Below are 20,596 nucleotides of genomic sequence, written 5' to 3'. Positions count from 1 at the left end.
GCCAATTGTGTGATCTAGTCTTATATATTACTTTCTATGCACAATACTCATTCAGTGCATGAGAGCGGAATACACGTTCAACAAAAATAAAGAACCTCCTGAGGTTTAAAGTAAATCTAAATCTTTGTAAATGTCAGCTTATAAAATATATATATTTATATAATATTTTCTTCTCGCTTAGTTTATCCATTAATAAAGCATATATTGTAAACATACATACAAAAAACATTTTTTAAAAATGAGGTTGCATTTACTGTAATATTGAGACAAACAAAAAACATTGACTGACTAAAATATACATTGTTTAAAGATAATTTCAGACAGAGTGAATTCTAAAGCTCAATATTTCAATAAGTTCAAATCTTTGGAACACAATAAATGATTTATTGGGAGCTGCAAGGATGACTAGAGCACATATTGGACCAGAGTCATGAAGGAGAGCAAAGCAAAAAAAGGAGCAAGTTTGAGATTATAATGTTTCCAAAAGTAATAATATTGGGGGGAAAAAAGCTTGACTTGTTTTTGAACATTGTGAAGTTATATATTTTTTCATATGAAAGATTGTACAAAAAGGCTGTGCAATAGAAACAATTCTTCTTAGCTTGGTTTGTCCTACTGTATAATAGCCCCTTATCTGACAATATATCTGCTGTACATACTCTTCAATAATAAAGGTTAACAGTTTGTGCTGACTGACTAGTAAGTCTTGTTTGTGTAGCAATGACCCAATATGTGGCTTGACCCAAAGTGTGTTCGTGCTTATATGACAACAGTCCCATGTATGCACAGCTAATGAAGGCATTGCAGAGAAGCACCCCAAAATGTTACACATTTTTACATATCTTGCACATTTAGTAGTCCAAGCATCTACTTGCGCTAGTGAGCCTGGCTGTGTCTTATACATACTTGCCAGCTCTCCCGGAATGTCCGGGAGACTCCCGAAATTCGGGTAGGTCTCCCGGGCGAGCAGGCAAATATCCCGCAAATGGCATCTGCTCCTCAAAATGACGCGATTCGCGGCGAATTGCGTCATTTTGGCCCCGCCCCCGTAAAAAAATGGCATTTTGTCGCTGGGGCGGGGACAAAATGACGCAATTTGCCGCGCCCTGCCCCTCCCGCCCACCAACCATGCCCCCCTGCCTGGGATCTCCCGGAATTAACTTACCAAAGGTTGGCAAGTATGGTCTTATATGCACCTAAAGTTACTGATCGGGGGTTTGACCACCTTTGGGAAATCAAGTTGGTCAGACCTTTACTGTCTAGTCAGAGCATATAAGCAAATACTAAAACTGGCAACACACACAGATCAAACAACTGGATGTAGCTAATTTGGACACACATATAATGGCCATATGGTCACTGCTCTAGTCATTTAGCGAGCATGCAAAGGATTGATAAAATAAGTATTTTCTCACTGATGAGCCAACAGAAAAATTTTCATCTTACAAAAGGAAAGTTCAGGTTTGGCCACACTTGTTGATTACAGGCCAATTTAGTCTAAAATTACCTAAAATTGACTGACAAAATAGCTATGTGTGAGGCTAGCTTACGATTCTGATGTAGGAACTAAAGTCAGCAATGTCATAGTACTGCATCTCTGCCTGCTGTCAGCAGCAAGAGTGTGTTTTGGTATATCCAAAAAGGAGGTACAAGGATTGAACTTGCTGAACAGCAGCAGCAGTAGGCAAGTCGATATTGCATGTGTTCAAAACGTCAGGCTAGCTACATTGCAAGTTCCAATAAAATATACAATTTCTTCTCTTCCTGAGCCGTCATTTAAGTGTGCTGGTGCTGTGCTATTAAATCTGTTTCAAGAAAGATTTAAATGTGTGGTTGCCGAATGCCACTGGCTTGTTTTAAAGCAATGCTGTCCAACAGGATGGTCGTTAATTCGTACCCCACCCAATAGATCTGTGTATATTATTTTTTTTTTGTCTTTCCTCTCGAATGACAGGTACAGGAGTCGGCATGACCAAGACAAAAAGAAAATAAATGTACACATACTCTTAAACACAATATATATATAAAAATTAGGAGTTTGTGAATTTAAAAGAAATAAAGCTTTCATACATATCATATATATTACAAATCAACATATATTACTGCTATTACTCCATATTGTCATAGGATATAGAATTGAGAGAACGTAGTTACTGCTCGTGTAGTGAATGTTATGTCACAAATAGCAAATAGAAAACATTAATTGCATCTCATATTTCATCAGTTGAAATATCAGGGGTTGCAGGACTTACATCAAATCACACGCTGATCACAACAAAGAAGCAACATACATGGAAGAACAACATCATGTTAATATATAGATGCACCATAAATACTTGCAATAAATAAAAAACAATACTTTCCCTGGACATGAAAATGATTTTATCATCATTTGACCCATACTACTTTTTAGCATCTTTGCTGCTTTTAGTTCCTGACAGAGCCTATTAGGCAGTGACAGGTTTCAAGTCAGTCATAGGGGAGGTTATGTTGTACTAACCTGGCAGTAAATGCAGAGCTTATGAACCCAATTTCTAGCAATTTCACAGAGAAATATTAGTGCAATGGCAGGTAGACATGTGCTGCAATGTGGGGGAATGTAAAGCCATAAAAATAATCTCAATTCATCTTGTAAAAAATAAAACACTGTGAATGTGACTGCAAGGATTTGATAGACCTGTCAGAAACATTCCCATTGACCTACTGTGCCTGGCATGGCAGGTGGGTTTGAAGCAAATATGATCTGGGGAGATTGGGGAAGATAATTATCCCCTCATTCAATGGGAGAAGGTAAAGAGCAACTAACTTTTCCAAAAGTCAATATATATAGAAAAAACAAACAAATCAGTGTTACCTGAGTCACTTGATTCTTAAGTGTCCAGGCCTATTAATGAATAATTGTCTAAAGGCATAAGGCACATTAGCTTACAAGGCAATGGCTTTGACATCCTTGCTCACTCATCTAGTGCTTGAAGGTGTCACTGCATTGTATGTTTGCTACAAAAGGCTCATTGGTACTTTGCCATTGATGATGTCCATACTGGCTCTTAGGTATATTTTTCTTACAATTCTCTTGTGATTTTCAGCAATAACAGAATAAAGTGTAGCTAGAATATTGTGGTGCTTCTGATCACAGGAAGGTGTCTTCCTCGCCTCTTAGGTCTTCCATGAGCAGGGTATGCTTGTCTGGATCATTCATTGGCATGCTGTGTTGGGAATGCTTGTCAGATAGAAAGGAGTTGAGTGAAGCTCGGCTGTAGTTTACGAACCGGTCGAAAATGCCAAGCTTTGGGGAGCTTCTCCTGTTTTCCGAGATTCCAATGTGAACACTAATCTGTGAAGGGGATTTCTGTTTCATTTGACCTTGAGCTCGGAGTTCCAGTTGCTCTCGACTTGGCTTACGGTAACTGCACAAACAGAATTAATTTCTATTAAAATGGGTAATTTTTTAATAAGCTACTCAGTTCTCCTATTTTTGTTAGAAGCAGCTGCATGGAAAATAACACGAAAGCTGTATTATGTACACACACAAAACACACATTTAAATTAGTTTAATGCTACACTTAAAAGAAAAGGGTACTCGGATAAAGCTGGCCTGTATGTTGCAATTCTGACCGTCAATTTGGTCCAAAATCTAACATGTGGTTTTCCACTGGCCACAAGAATAAAAACTCAATTAGATGTTTATCCTCCAGTCAGGAAAAGATGACCTGCCGATAACTGTGATTTGTTAGTAAGCACGGCCATCCCCTGACCCCACTAATATGGTTCCACATGGTCTAGTTGATGGACTGCAGCCAAACCCAAACATCTCAGTGAATGTATAAAATTCTCTGGACAGAAACAGACCACAGTGGCGGTTCGAGAGATCATCACACGCCCTTTTCTACACAAATAAAAAAAAAAAAATTGTAAAATGTTGCACAAACTTCCAAATGAAATACACTGTTCTAATTTGTATTATCCAGGGTTTTAAAATGGACATGTCAACCACACACACAGTGGAGTCACCCATTTTTAATGGACTAGGGTGCATGCTCTCAAAATGCTAAGAACTAGTGACCTCACTGAGGCACTCTCTGACTAATATTCATTAGGCCCAATCTATATTCAGGAGGTATTGGGTTCCTAACGAATGGACAGGCACCATTCTCAAAAATATTAGTTCAGCTTCACACTGTGTACGGCTGATCGTTCAAACATAACTCTAAAATGAACCAATTTAACCAGAATATATATTTTTTTCCCTTTCTAAAGCAAAATCCCACAGTAAAATAATAAATATCATTTTTAATTCTGAACGAAATGAGGCTTCGCCCATGTCTAAGAAACACTGGATTTGCCAAACATTAACTTTGAATGCAGTGCAATAACAAGTACACGATTTCCACAATAATTTGACAACTGGGGGAAGTCTTACATTGCAGTCTAAGGGGCATATTCAATTAGGTTTCCGGTCCGCAGTAACGCGCATTATTGCGGAACCTGCGCAGTATTGACGGTAATACGGTACGGCAATAACGCAGATTTTCCTACGCAACCCTATGGGGTGCGCACGAGAATCTACGTTATTGCGGTATTGTGAATGACTTCGCGGCCCGTTCCCGCGGACCGGAAACATAATTGAATATGCCCCAGAGAAGGAAGCAATACAGATGACATTCATGTTAACAAATGTAAATATGCATAAAAATAGGTTACAGGTGCGGACGGACTTATCTCAATAGGTTTTATTGATAATGTATAAAAGACAAATTAGCCAAATCCATGCTAATAGATATATTTCTCTTTAACAGTAGAATGCAAAACTCAGATTTAAAAAAAAAATAACAACACTTACAGTTTAAGAAGCAAGGACGAGAAAACTACAGAGACTGAGGAAGCAGCCATCGCTGCTGATCCCATCCAGGGCTGCAAAATCAATCCAACCGGCATAAACACACCTGCAAGAGTGGTGAACAACCTTAATATAAACGGCAGCACATATTATTCTACCAATCATTATTTTCATGTAACTAATTAATCCACTCTAGAAATTTATTCACCTATTTGTACCATTAATAGAGATGCTAAAGTTTAGGGAAAGTCAGTGTACAGTATTTATTGAGTGAACCCATATCTATATATCTACACACATACATATATATATATATATATATATATATATATATATATATATATATATATATATATATATATATATATATATATATATATACACACATACACACATTTGAATTGAATATAATTGAATTGAGGTGTTTCAATCCGACCTGTTGCCAGAGGTTTATGACATCAACCACCTAGCCATGCAGTCTCCAGTGTTCTCCCAGAAAATTTTGCCAGCCAGGTGGCATTAAGAAGCAGCTGGATGGGGGCAGTTGTAATACTTTGCAATAATATTGAAAAATTTTGGAGGTTATCGCCCACACTTGCCAGGACTGGTCAGACTGGTGGTCAGTGATTTAACACACACCGCTGCCTGTTCTAATAGGAGAAACAATGGTTTATTCTATTATAACAGGACTCTATTTGGTTCCAAAAGCCAGGTGGCAAGTAAAAAAAAAAACAGCTGGGTGAAGCACCCGTTCTGTAATATTACGTGGTCTTCCGCTTTGTTGCAAAGGCACATGGTGCGAAAAAGCCACCAAAGCTCTGCTGATTCCATATCTGAAGAATTAAGAACTTTCACTGGTATTAATGTAAGCACAAAAACTGTGCGGCGGGAGATTAAATGGAATGGGTTTCCATTGCCGAGCAGCTGCATGCAAGCCTCACATCATCAAGACCAATGCCAAGCGTCAGATGGAGTGGTGTAAAGTACACAGACACTGGACTGTGGAGCAGTGGAAACATGTTCTGTGGAGGGACGAATCACTCTTCTCTGTTTGGCAGTCAGATAGGCGAGTCTGGGATGGTGGATGCCGGGAGAACGTTACCAGCCTGACTGCATTATGCTAACTGTGAAGTTTGGTGGAGAGAGATAATGGTATGGGTCTGTTTTCAGGGTTTGGGCTAAGCCCTTATCTCCAGTGAAGGGCAATCTTAATGCTTCAGCATACCAAGTCATTTTGGAAAATGCTATGCTTCCAACATTGTGACAACAGTTTGGGGAAGGCCCTTTTCTATTCCAACATGACTGTGCCCCAGTAGACATAGCAAGAACTACAAAGACATGGTTTGATGAGATCAGTGTGGAAGAACCGGACTGGCCCACACAGAGCCATGACCTCAACCTCATCAAACACCTTTGGGATGAAGTGGAAGAGAGATTGCAAGCCAGGCCTTCTCGTCCAACATCAGAATGGGCACAAATTCCCACAGAAACACTCCAACATCTTGTGAAAAATCTTCCAAGAAGAGCGGAATTTGTTATCGCTGCAAAAAGGGGACCAACTTCATATTATAGTATATGTATTGGAATAGAATGTCATTACAGTCCCTGTTGGTGTAATGTATGTATACATACATACATACATATATACATACATACATACACACGAGAATAGGCTAGAGAAGAGAAGGATTGCCTTAACTTGTCTTTAAAACTGTCCTTCATAGTACTTTCTATTCTAAGCTGGAAACCCCCCCCCCCCCCCCGCCCCCCAACTCTGCCTCTTATGCCAATGAGTAAAAAGTAGGTGTGGTTTGGTTAATGCCACAATACAACATCACTTATCGAATACACATTAAGCAGTGATTTTTCTCTCAGACTGAATCACTGTTCCGAATAAAGGGTAATGTAACAACTATAGCAACGTCTATTTTTCAAAAAGAAAAAAAACAAAAACAAAAACGACAACTTTAAAAGACTGAAAAAGGGCAAAAAATATTACTTTTACATCCTAAATACATTTTTTCATAGTATATTTTGTAAGACTCTTAGGGGCATATTCAATTCCGATCCCGATTCGCGGGATTGCGCCAGAACGGCCGCGAACCTAATCCGCGGTACCGCAATAACGTGGATTTTCGTTCGCAGCCCATAGGGCTGCGTACGAAAATCTGCTTTATTGCGATACCGTATTACCGGCAGTAGTGCGCATTTTCCGCGGTAACGGATCGGAATTGAATATGCCCCTTACATTTTAAAAATCTTTTATTATTTTTATTTTATAATTTATACATACACAATAACAATGCGAATGAAATATCAGGCTTACACCCTTCACACACACACCAAAAAAAAAAAACGGGAACAAAAGCAAATAAACATGAAATGGCTATATAAAGAAAGTTGCATCACACACTACAGTGGTCAAAGTGGAAATTTAGAAGGGGTGATATGAAAATTGTAATGGAAATTTAAGTGAATGGAATTTTATAGTTTTACAATGAAGGCAGTAGAAGTGACGATATGTCATACCACCGTACACACTTCCACTTCGACCTCTGTATGTATGCGGTTATAAACATACGTTCTATGAAGAAACCAGCAACAGTGAAACAGTTGGTATGAAGATATTCAGACGAGCTCAATATTGCTGTGGTTTCATATTGGTCAATTTAGAGGTATTGTTATCTTTCAGTACTGCAGTATTTTATTGTATACACTACTACTGACCTATGTAGGCTGTCTACTCCAGCCATTATTATCTACAGAAACTGCAACACTGACATGTAGGAAATGCTAGGATTTATAATTTAGCTTCTCCTGAAGGAAAAAGGAAAAAAACACAAACAAATACTCCCAAGGATATCTAGTTTGCTTTATCATACCTGCAGCTATAGGAATGCCGATGAGGTTGTAAATTAGGGCAAACAAAAAATTTATTCGTATTCTTCGCACAGTCTTGCGTGATAAATTTATGCTGGCCACAACATCCAGGAGATCATTCTGCATGAGAAAAAACATGCATATGCTTTATTTCACACTTGATATGAATTTATCCCTTTGAGAACACTAACTGCAAGCAAAATAAAAAAGACAAACAAAGTGACTTTGATCTGTTTCATAAAACAAACCTTTGGAGTAAATTACTATGAAAAGAAATTATTTCACACAAGTCTTTTAGCCATTACTAGAAATCTCAATTCCAGATTTCCAGTGTATGGCAGAAACAGAATAAAAGACCTCAATGCCATACTTAAACAACATTGTAAACACATCCATCATTTTTAGACACGTGTCATTTTCTAAATAGTATAAACACTTTATAGCCTGACCGGTAGAGTCCTGTAGATTTGTTTATGACTATCCTTAAACTGACAAAACATTTACACTTACTCTTATCAGAACTACATCTGCAGCTTCAATGGCCACATCAGTGCCAGTCCCTATGGCGATTCCCACATTAGCCATGGCGAGAGCAGGAGAGTCATTTATTCCATCACCAACCATTGCCACCAGTGTCCCTTGCTCCTGCAGCTGCCGTACCTTGGCAACTTTATGGGATGGGAGGACCTCAGCAAACACTTTGGTTATGCCAACCTTTTTGGGGGGGGGGGGGAGGGGGGGAGAGACAACACAAGATACAAGTTAACAAATCATATCATTTCTATCATCCCTACCAATGTGTTTCAATGAAGCTCTAAACCAAAAGAATAAATTATGTTTGTTGCAAAAGCTGAAGAAAGGGCTCATACCCACTGGTGTCTTTTTTAATGTGTTTAAGCATGGAAATGACTATACCAATAGAAACCATGGTTGATAGTGTTACCATTGACATTTCACTTGAGTTGCAACAATGTTTTTCTGAATACTACTTGTCCCATATTTTGCATTTATCACATTTAAAAACACATCTGGGAGCCTACAGAGAGCTTTAAATTCTAGTAAAAATGCATATCAAAATGTGTTCATTTACTAGCACTAAACCAAATAAAATGTTCGTGTGTTTAAGGTTACTCACTTATCAATTCCAATGGCATTTGTCAATGTCTCTTACATGGAGATTAACGTACTTTCATTTGTACTGAGCTACAGTTTAAAGTTTAACAATGTGATGAATATTCTTTTTACGGAATACAAGTATCATACTATTTAAAAATGTGTCTTTATTTGCGGTAAACTATTTTATTATGACAGCGCCCCTGACCCACCTCCCTTAAGGAACTTTATATATATATGGGTTTCTCAAAGTGAGATGCCTTTCTGACTTATTGAACTCTCAGAGAGCCAATTTCACCTTCAAATGAAGGGATGGTTGTGTCTTCTACGTGGACGTCAAAGTAGATGCAAATCCAGCTAATTTAAACCAGTTTTGGACCTATAATTCAGTAAATTAAACTAGATCAGTCCCGATGGAAGTCCTCCAAGCTTTCTTAGGTGTGCAGAATAAATATATTAAAAAATGTACGCGATGTCCAGGTTACATTTTGTTTTCCAAACAGAAGTCAATGGAGAAAGTAAGTAAATGTCTATGTATTTAGTGTCTTAGCAATTTTTCCTCCATATTTGAAACCTCTAATCCACTTGTATGGCTTTTCACTGAGGAACATGTCTGAAGGATGAGTAGAGGAGGAGCGATGGTTTGCACACCTTGCGATAAGATAAATCATACCATCGGTTGTGTTACTCAGTACTTATCTCGTCTACATTGGTCAACATTCTCTGTCACCTCTGCTCCATTTTTGAAACATATATGTATTAACTGGTGCAGCTCTCTGATCCATATCCTGAGCTCTGCAGCTCTAAGTACGTTTGCACTCAATGCCTGTTGAGCCCATTAAAATAATAACCATATAGTAACAAATGAACAGATATCCAACAAAAGCAAATGAGTAAAAATGTAGGAATACCGCAAAACTAGGAGTCACTGAATAGCATAACCTACAGCTGTTTGGTGCCACTGAATTAGTTAATCAGTGTAAACCGCCTAGTGGGTAAATACAATTTTTCCAAACAAAGTAGGTTTCTTAATCCTCACAGTGCAAAATAAAGAGGATGGTTGGAACTCCCTGTTTGTTTATTATAACATAGACTATTAGTTATAGTGAGATTGTGGATTGGTTGCATAATAAAAAACAAACATTGCAGGAGTCCTTGGCGTCTGACTTGGTGGTCTGCCAGATTAACACACACTCCTGGCTGGCTCCTAAAACCTGCCTTCACCGCCTGTACACACCTCTCAGATTTACAGCTTAAAGGCTACAAATGAAAAAGTATATATGATCTCTTTTAGTCCATTATAATATGTCTACAATAAGTGAAACTGAGGCCACAGAAGGTAGGGAAAATATACAGTGGACCTAAAGCCAAAATAAATATTTTCTGAGATTTCAAAGAGGTTGAACTCTGGTGTTTCCATGAATTTCAGAACAAATACAACTCAGATTCCTTTTTATTTTTTTTAAAAAATTGCTGATTGAGGCTGCCATATAGCTTTAAAAGCTATTCCCACATAGAGGATTATGGACTTTAAATATTCAAATAGCCCAAAACCAAATCCAAGCCATAAACTTAGCCTAAGTTCTAAGCCCAGGTACAAAAGTCTAATCTCCAACCCCACCTCCATACATATTATGCATGTGCAAGAAAGGCCTCATAAAGCAGTATAATCGTATGACAGATTTGTACACTAGTTTTGATTTCAAATACAGATGCATGCTCCAAGTGTTGCAAAGGAGACAATACAGAGTCTTCTCTCTCGTGATTATTAATTACCTGGGAGGCAATGGTTTTTGCAGTTTTGCTGTTGTCTCCAGTCATTAAGACGACATTTAGGCCCATTGATTGTAATGTATAAACAGCTAATGCTGCTTCAGGCTTTACAGTGTCAGCAATAGCTATTAATCCACAAAGAATACCTGAAAAACAAATACATCATCATCATTTATTTATATAGTGCCAACATATTCCGTAGCGCTTTACAATTAGGGACAAACACAGTAAACTAATAAACAAACTGGTTAAAAAGACAAAGAGGTGAGAAGGCCCTGCTCGCAAGCTTACAATCTATACAGCACAGATAATGTTCTTTACCTACATAGAGGCTAATCTAACACAAGTTATATATAAATGAAATACAACTGTACAAAAACTGTACTGTTTTTTGCCTGTACTAAACACATTGATCCCACATGAACATTTTTGTGGGAAAAGGTATGTGAACCATTACATTTATTAACTGTCCGCATCTCCTTTATTGGCAATGACTTCAATCAAATATTTCCTGCAGATGGTATTATTTTTAGGATTGTAAATTTGTAAAGGTGCCACAGTGTTCCACAGCAAAGGACAGTGGAGGACAAAGGACATAGATAAAAGAGGGACATAATAGACAATATTGTGAAATTTGTCCTTCCTATTAGTATATGGCCTTTAATAATGAAAATATACTTACTAAACTACAATCTGAATATTTAAAGTTGTTCGCAAAAGCCCCCCCCTGCATGTATCCTATATGGGGCCACCAAAAACCAAGTCCTGCCAGTCAGCATTATTATAGCGTATTTGTAAGGCGCCACATTGTTCCACAAGGCAGGACAGTAGGGAGAACAGGACATAAAAAGGGGAAATAAAAGGCAGACCAAAATAAGTGCAGACAGAGTAGTGAAGACCCTACTCATGAGAGAGCTTACAGTCTAATTGGAAGGGGGCCCAACTGAAACTAGAGGAATAAGTGTGGCTTAGAGTGGAGATTGTGTGAGTTTTGAGGGTGCTTTAGCGTGGGCAGTATAAGCAGGAATAGGGTAAGGTCTAATAAAGAGTTAGGGTTTCAGAGAGCAGTGAAAGAATTGAAGGCTGTGGGAGTGTCTGGTTGGGTATGGTAGGGAATTCAATAAGTGGGTAGCAGAAGAAGTCTTGTAGGCAGGAGTGATGGTGGTTATCAGAAATGAGGCGCAAATATGAGGTAGATTTAAGAGGGTAAGAGGGAGAGATGTTTGAGATGAGATATGAAATGTATAAAGTGGTTGAAGTTGTTGATGGCTTTGTAGGTAAGGGTAAGTAATTTGAAATGGATTTTGGAGGACAAGGGAAGCCAGTATAAGGATTTGCCATGTGGTCCAAAATGCAGAGAGAAGATTAGTTTTGCTGCAGCATTTAAGATGATTGAAGAGGGGATAGACAGGTGAGGGGAATGCCCGGTAGGAGGAAGTTGCTGTAGTCAAGGCGGAGAAGATGAGAGAGCGGATAAGAGTTTCTTAGCAGAAATACAGTTGGTTCTTGAAATAGTGCAGAAGATGAGAGGTCAGAGGTGGAGAGGTAGACATTGTGGCGTTATTGATAGTGAGGGAGATTTGAGGGGCGCTGTTGACTATGGGAGGAAGGAAGGAAGATGATAAACTCTGTTTTTGAGCTTTAGGTAGTTATGGGACATGTGGTGTTAGCAAAGACACAGTTGGTCACAGCAGAGAGTACAGAGGAAAAGAGGGGGGGGGAGAGGTAGATTTGGGTGCCTTCAGCATAGAGGTGGTACTGGAAACTGAATTAGTAAATTAGCTTCCCAAGAAAAGAGAGGTATAGAGTGAGAAAAGCAGAGGGCCAAGAACAGAGCCCTGAGGGACACCAACAGATAGGAGGAGAGGATGTTACAGAGGTGAAGACAATAAAAGAGCAGTCCAAAGTGAACCATGAAAGTACTATGCGCCCAAGACCAATGGAGTGAAGGGTGTACAGACGATGGTGATTAACTCAGTAAAATGCAGCAGAGGCGCCTAGGGGGATAAGTATGGAGAAGTGACCATTAGACCTTGCTGTAAGTAGATCATTGATCACTTTGTGAGTGCAGTCTCAGTTGAATGTTGGGTTAAGAAGAACTATTGCAGAGAGTGACAAATATAGTGAGAAGAGTTAAAGTTAGAAGGCAGTTGTACACAAATTGCTCAAATAGTCTGGAAGAAAAGGGGAGGAGAGAAATAGGGCGAACAGTGGGAAAGAATGGCTTGGCCGAGAGGCAGTTTTGGTTTTTTTTTGCTTTTTTTTAGCGAGCATGTGTTTAAAGGAGGACAGAAATGTGCCAGTGGAGAGAGACACGTTGAAGATGTGAACTAAAGGTGGGCATGCATTTGGGGAGAGGGAGCAGATACATTGGGAGGCAATAGGATTGAGGTGGCAGGTTGTAGGGTGAGATGATAAGATGAGTACAGATACTTCGTCTTCGGTTACTAGGGATAATGAACAGACAGTGAATTAAGTCGTGTAGAAGAAGGTGGGTGGGGCGTGTGGAATTTGGCCCATAGAGATGTGAAGCAAAATCTGCGATGTTCAATATGTAGTACCCAGAAATATACTCAGCTGAACATCACAGTGGTGTTTGGCTGCACATTGTTTTCAATTGAATTCCCTCTCATGGTTCATACTTACCATCAACAGCCACCAAGACAGCTGTACGACCTTTCTTCTCATGTTCAGTCATAAGAACATCTGTCTCACTTTTCAGAGTTAGAAAGTTCCTGTTCATCCACTCACGGTTCCCAATCAACACGGAGTACGTCTGAGATGGGGAGGAGGCTGCACAAAGAAAGATTTATTGTAACAGATGTGAAATTGTACAGCTATAGAATGAATTGAACTAGCAGCCTAGTTTTGAAAATACATACCATGTGTAATTACGAATATTTCCAAATGATGTGTATTGTTGTACATTCATATGTCCTCAATTACCAACAAATACAAAATAATGGATATTCTCTAAAGTAAAACTAAATCAGTATGTCTATACTAGAGGTCACCTAAGCCTAAAATTGTAGTCAGAATCCCAAGTGTCCTGCACTTCATTCACCAGGCTGTGAATGAAACATGCACAGCCCTTCAAATAGGGATTTATTATTTTTATGTGAACTGTATGATCAATAATCATTGTACTGAAAATTCAGGGTTTAAAGTCAGTACAATCCTCAATAATCAACAGCCCAAGATCACAGCATGAGGATTAACTACATTCAGCTCTTGGGAAATGCACACAAAGGTAACAAACTGCAGGTTAAAGAACAGGGGAAGGGAAATCTATGTTAGATTGATTCAGTAAATCGCGGTGGAAATCGGGACTCTTGGAGTGGACATTTCTCTCCAATGGTCCCAGTACAGGGGACATTGCTTGCCTATTCTATCCTGGGTTTTTAATGGCCATTCATCATCATCACGTTTATTTATATAGCGCCACTAATTCCGCAGCGCTGTACAGAGAACTCATTCACATCAGTCCCATTGGGGTTTACAGTCTAAATTCCCTAACACACACACACATAGACACAGAGACTAAGTGCAATTTAATAGCAGCCAATTCACCTACCAGTATGTTTTTGGAGTGTGGGAGGAAACCGGAGCACCTGGAGGAAAAAACCCACGCAAACACAGGGATAACATACAAACTCCACACAGATAAGGCCATGGTCAGGAATTGAACTCATGACCCCAGTGCTGTGAGGCAGAAGTGCTAACCACTTAGCCACCGTGCTGCCCCATTGTCATTGTTTTATTGAAGAATCAACCTTGGTGTATTATGTTAGGGGGACCTTCCTATGCACTACAACTGTCCATGAGTATGAGCCCTAAAAGAAACAGTTATCCTAAACAATAATTAAAGCCATTAAATTGATTTACAACTCAATACAATTGTTTTTGTCTGTTTTTACACACAAACATAAATGTATGAATTTGTCCTTACTTGCTATGTGGGAGTCTGTGATAGGATGAAGAGATACGTCCTGAATTTTTCCATCAATTTCTACTAACAAGGCATTTTTGCTGTTCTCGTTTGTTGTCTGATTGGTTCTGTACAAAAGGTGCTCAACGTTACCGACTTTGCAGCTGATCCCACATCCAGGTACTGCCTGAAAATCAGAACATATGCCAAGGGTCTCCGCGTTCAAGACCTGTGTAAAAACAACAGAAAGCAAAAATAACTACATAATAGAATCTAGGGTGGGGGGGAAGGCGTTCAATTCAGCGCAAAGTGTCTCACAGCCATTCCGGAGACAGTTCGCCTGTATATAGAGGTGTGTGGAAAACTAAGCATATAATTCTACTGTAGTAACAGTAAAACTGCACAGCTGTGATGGCCAATTGAATTCCCCCCTACCAGGAAACCTTTTCTACTGTACTACACTCTACACCTGTATCTATGGATGTGGTTGACTCCATCCAGCCAAAGATGTTGGTGTAGGGTAACAATTTTAGCTTAGAACATCTGCAGGGTCATCTCCTGTGGCTGCTATCATTTCACCTGTGCAGCACAATCACTATGATGGTTACAACTCTTACAGTAGACAAAGAAGACCACACAGCGACACGCCAACTGATAAATATATCGCTGTCACGTAGTCTTCTTAGTGTACTATCTGAGTTTAGTTGGGCCATCACTAGTGTGAAACCTTGTCTGTAACAGGTGTTCTCTCTTATCTGTACATGTGAAACCTGCCATACAAATGCAAATATGCAGAGAAATAGTACTTATACACTTACAGTATACATATTCTTACCCACCACCACAGGGTCAGCTTTCACACAAAAAAGTCTGAAATCTGAAAACTAATGTTGCATTGACAACTAGTGCTGATCACAAATAAAGCAATCAGGAATGGTAATTTTACCACTTTCAACTAAACTTCCCCAACTTCATCTTGTGCGTGGCACCACACTTACATGCAAGCCACATAAATATTATAGCATTAAGTTTGAGCACAATCAGATCGGCTGGGCAGCATCTTCTGCCTTGTCTCTGCCGACAAGGTCGTGTATATATAGAGAGAAAGGGAGTGGGGCACTTAATTCTCACCCCCTCCCCCCAGGAAAAAGTCTAGGACCTGTATTATTTAGTCCACCACATGTATGTGTCTGAGCAATCAATGTGCGTCCCCGCCAAACAACGGCTGTACATGTGAGTGGCCAACATTAAAATCTTTACAAATCCCAGTTTCTTTACCTCTTTACAATGCTTTGTGACTGCTGATCCTAGAGGATGTTCACTGTTGCTCTCTGCAGTCCCCACAATTGCCAGTAATTTATTTGCTGGCATTCTGTTACTTTCTACTAACACCTTCACTTGCATAACAATTGGAGAGCCGTGCGTGATTGTGCCAGTCTTATCAAATACAACAGTCTTCACCTGAGGAAACAGAAAATACATATTTATTTATCATCATATATTTGCATTTAACAAGAAACTACTCTACAGCAGTATTTATTTAAAAAAAAAAAAAAAAAAAAAAGATTTTTACATTTCTGTTTTCTGAATAAAAGGGGGAACATCTGAAAAAACAAACACTGTGTGTTACAAGGCCCGTAAACAAATTAAAAATTCCAGGTTACAATTTGAAAAAAGTACATTTCTTTTTACAATTACAATTCTTTAAGATTACAATTCTTTAAAAGTACATTTAACAACGAGTTAAAGCTCATCTATAAAATGACTTTAGCCTCTCCCTGCAGTAACCCCGCCCCTCACCGTACAATAGACTACAGTTCAGAGTCATGTAACAAGCTCATAAACTACTGAGCAGTGGAAGAAAGTAATGTGGTCAAGTTCTCAACACATGGATATGGATTGTAGAAAGCTACACAAGCTATTCCAATGTTTAAACTAGTGGCAGAGCAATTACAGTATGAGCACTTGCTGGCTCTGATTACCAGGGGCTGGCTGGACTGGAGGGCAGGGGGGCATCTTCCCCCCGGGCTGGTCCCATAGTGGGCTACCTTGGGCTGGGTCACAGGGCTACTTGCATTTTTTTCCTTTAAAATAAGCTGCCGAGTCGAGTCTTGCACCCAAAGCTAAAATTTGCCAGCCCCCCTGCTGATTACTACTCTGCCTGGTAGATAAGGAAAAGATTTAGATTTAGAACCGATATACCCTCTGATGAAAATATGTTTAATAATATTCTCTTTTTCAATCTGCATTCATATTCCAAGTCATTAATGCCACTAAATACACTGCTATAAAAAGATGAATGAACACAGGAAACTCAAAAACATACAGTGTGTCACAGGTTTCCCCATTCTTTAACTCATGAGCAACTGGAGGCTGTTACAGGGGGGCTGGAGGTAAGGAGAAGTTTTTCCCATTTACAGTTAAAAAATTTTAAGTTAACAAACTTGCTTCAAATTCTGGGGGTTCCTCCCATGGACAACCAAGTGCACGGTTACCATTGGTTCTTTACAATGCAGGGCCTTATGGCAGAATAAACTGCAATTTCAAGCCCTATGTCAGACCCGCCTCCTGCTCGCAGGTCCTGAAGAAACAAAATAAATGGAATCTGGAGACGCGTCTGACACGTGGCTCAGCTTGCAGCCTGTTCACACATAGGGCCCTCAGTTATGGGCACCCGATAGCAAAATGGACCCAACAGCACAGAGAATGGGTTCCCAGGGGAGTGACCCCCATAATTCTCTTAATGGGTGTCAAGAAGTGGGTGCATTTTCAAACTATTGATTATAAAAAGTTAAAATACTCTATACTATTACTCTAAGGCAAAAGGGAGTGACTGCAAGTGAGAGAGGGAGACCTATAAACAAACATACACATAAAGTGATAAACAGCTTACTTTGTGTGCCATTTCTAGGGGTTCACCTCCTTTAATCAGTATGCCGTTCTGAGCCCCAACGCCTGTACCAACCATGACTGCAGTTGGGGTTGCCAAACCAAGAGAACAGGGGCAAGCTATACACAACACAGTAATGGCAGCTTGAAAGGCAAAGCGTATAATGACTTCTCCTTGTGAAATACTCTTGTTGTAGCCCTGTGAATAGGAACAAAAATGGCTTTAGAATATATTTAAATTGAAAAACTAATAACTGAAACACGATACTTAGTGCCAAAAAACAAAGGGGGATTCAAATGTACTAAACTAATTTATATAAAAACGAAAAATACACAGATTTAATGAGCTCTGTTTAAGCAAAATAAATTTCAATCTAAATATAAAATAGGAAAACAAAGAATTTAAAGTTGGAATCACGTTTTAGAATTGTTGATCAATTCATTAGTTGCACACAAGAGGGCCCTATAGAGTTTTTTTTAGGAAAAAAAAAAAAGATACAGGATGGTGTGACCAAATGGCCTTACAATTGAATAGTTTATTTTGAAAGAACAATGTATAGCAATATATCAGGTTAGAGAAGGTAAGAGGACAATGAATCAGTACAGCACATGCTCTGTTGAGAGCATGTACTGTACTGCGGATAGGCAATTACTTGTCACAGGATAAATGAAGAGGTGGACCATTCCTATTATTTTCTGGATGTAGAGGACAGATTAACCTCGCGACCGGGAGCAGGTACCATCTTAGTTTTTCAGCCCAAAGATATTTACATGCTCTCAACAGCACGGTATCCTCCTTATATTTTGGAGTGACTATTGGCCATTTTCAGATTGTTTTATAATTATAAGAGACTGACTGCACTAAGACAATGGTAACGTTGGCTTCAAGTATCCCAGTACCATCACTTACGACATAATCTATTAAAATTTGAAACACCTGTATATCTGAAGGAAATTTATATTTATATCATCAGAGAGTACATTGTGAAAGTGGTAATCAATATTTCAATATTTGGAAATTTCACTCAGATGAGATTGCTATCGGCATTGGAGTCACAGTGATCTATTATTAGATCTAATATAAGTTGTCAAAAGAATTATATAGATCAGTGCACTGATCAGGTTTCGCCATTGCATCAAAGATATGTGTATTGTTTGTTTTTAATTCCACATGGTTGTTTCATGTGGTATTAATAAAAGTAATTATTGATCCTTTTCACAAACTCATTCCTCTGTGGAGTTAATAGACTGCTGTTATTCAGAGCTGCATTTTTTCTTTTAAAGAAAGTGTAGTGTCCCACAGGAATTTCATTTATCTCATAAAAATGCTTTGGTCCTCTGAACCTCCAGTACTGATGCATTGATGTGCAGGAAGAATTCTATTTCTCTGCCATGCAGGAAGTGTCGCAGATTGTGTCAACTGCAAGACTGGTAAAGTTATTCTCATGGGACAGGGAAAACCATTTTCCACTCAATACCATGTGACATTAAGAAAGCTTCACAATGTCAGGCAACACTAGTCTAAGAGTGAACAGAAAATTAGTAGAACCAAAATGTACATTTGTTACATGTGTTTAGAGAATGGAAAATCTGAAGAAAAGAGAATTAACAACAGTATGAAGCTGAGAATCCTGATCCTGGAAAATTTCAATTTAAGAAAATGTTGTATATGTTGTAGTTCCATATATAAGAACCACATATGCTAGTTTTGATTTATATGTACGTATTTTAGCAATTAAAGTAGAGTGATTTTACCATTTTACATCAACCAACATATAGATATGACAAAACAGAAATATAAAACTTACTAGCTTTATTTTTACAAAAAACAAAAACAATACTAGGAGACCACAAAATTAGCACAAAATTAATGCAACAATTATTAGCCTATTTTTTTGCTATTCACTGCAATTTATACTTACAGGGAAATATTTTTCTACAATTTCAAAGTTGCGATAACCAATAAAAATCCAGACAAACAGGGTGAGACCAGATACGATAACAATGAAAGGGACAAAGTAACCACTGAGTTTATCAGCAAATTGCTGGATTGGAGCCTGGAAGAAACAATACAAATGCATTTAATAGGTATCACTGGTATAATATCAGACGAGAAGTGACTCTTGTATATATTACAATAGATTATTGGTTTCTTATACCCCTTGCAACAAGTAACACTTTCCCAACTACCCCAAAGGTTAATGCTCTCTCAGCACATATACAAAGAAAAAGAGTGAAAAACATGTCAAGGAAAGGAAAGTAACAGTATAGCGGCATAGACAAAGAGCAGGACATGTAAAACAGACACACAAGTCAGAGCAGCAGTAAAGAAAAGATACATAATTTTCGAGTACAACTTGGAGAACTGGAAACTCATTTATCACTGGTTTATGGGTATCATTTGTTATCGTCCTTGTTGTACTATATTATGTGTACTGTGTGTAAAACTTATAATAAGACGTATAAAATCTCTGAACTGTGATTGTGAGCTATCTATGACAAGTATAGGTGTGTACAGTATGAATATGGGAACCTCAAGTGAGGTTATCTGTGAGGGTTTTGTGTGGTAGTAATCACTGCACGAAGCGTTGGTGTAAATAGCACATGACAAGTGTGAAAAGATGGCAAGTAATTAACTAGGCTATCTAGGAGGAGAATAATAAATTGTGACAGTAAATAACACCATAATCACCCTTCTATTTTCAAAAACCTGATATATGCCACCTACGTACACAGTGGACTTTTACAAACAGTAATTGTGTTGAATCAAAGGGAAGCAAAACACCCCCCCCCCCCTTCCCAGTATGAGAGTTGCCAATTTAGTCACACAAAGAGAAAACCACCCTAACCCCAAAGGCAACAATGATAAACTCCCTGGATCACACTTTTCACAATTTGGTTCCTGATAAACTTAACCTTTATTATTAATCTTAAAACAATTCATTCCTATAATTTCATAAAAAAACACTGCAATTAAAAATTGAGAATTATGCTCACCGTTAATTTCCTTTCCTTGAAATACTCCATGGCAGCCCTTACAATGGGTTAATCCCTGATCAGCTAGTGTAGACAGAAAGAATTTTGTCCCACCTGGCCCCTATATAAGGCAGCTCCTCCTCTTCCTCAGTGTCTTTCATAACTTCCCAAGCCATCCTATACATAACTACAGAACAAGG

The 20,596-nt window shown here is 38.7% G+C and overlaps 1 protein-coding gene across 3 annotated transcripts in view; it reads right to left on the bottom strand.

Annotated features, from left to right (window-relative positions):
• Positions 1-363: 363 nt before the first annotated feature.
• Positions 364-20,596, bottom strand: part of ATP7A (ATPase copper transporting alpha) — a 69,794-nt gene continuing 49,561 nt past the window's right edge. For all 3 annotated transcript variants that reach the window (XM_075184437.1, XM_075184440.1, XM_075184439.1), the window contains exons 14-23: positions 19,343-19,477; positions 17,425-17,619; positions 15,810-15,992; positions 14,553-14,760; positions 13,250-13,396; positions 10,607-10,749; positions 8,228-8,431; positions 7,720-7,837; positions 4,841-4,943; positions 364-3,407 (exon numbers count right to left, since the gene is read on the bottom strand). In XM_075184437.1, coding sequence (XP_075040538.1) covers positions 3,131-3,407; positions 4,841-4,943; positions 7,720-7,837; positions 8,228-8,431; positions 10,607-10,749; positions 13,250-13,396; positions 14,553-14,760; positions 15,810-15,992; positions 17,425-17,619; positions 19,343-19,477 — 1,713 coding nt within the window. In that variant the 3' untranslated portion in view covers positions 364-3,130. The remainder of the gene's footprint in view (positions 3,408-4,840; positions 4,944-7,719; positions 7,838-8,227; positions 8,432-10,606; positions 10,750-13,249; positions 13,397-14,552; positions 14,761-15,809; positions 15,993-17,424; positions 17,620-19,342; positions 19,478-20,596) is intronic.

This window comes from Mixophyes fleayi, chromosome 9 (assembly GCF_038048845.1).
Source record: "Mixophyes fleayi isolate aMixFle1 chromosome 9, aMixFle1.hap1, whole genome shotgun sequence".
Lineage (NCBI taxonomy): Eukaryota > Metazoa > Chordata > Amphibia > Anura > Limnodynastidae > Mixophyes > Mixophyes fleayi.
This window is presented reverse-complemented; position numbering and strand designations above follow the sequence as displayed.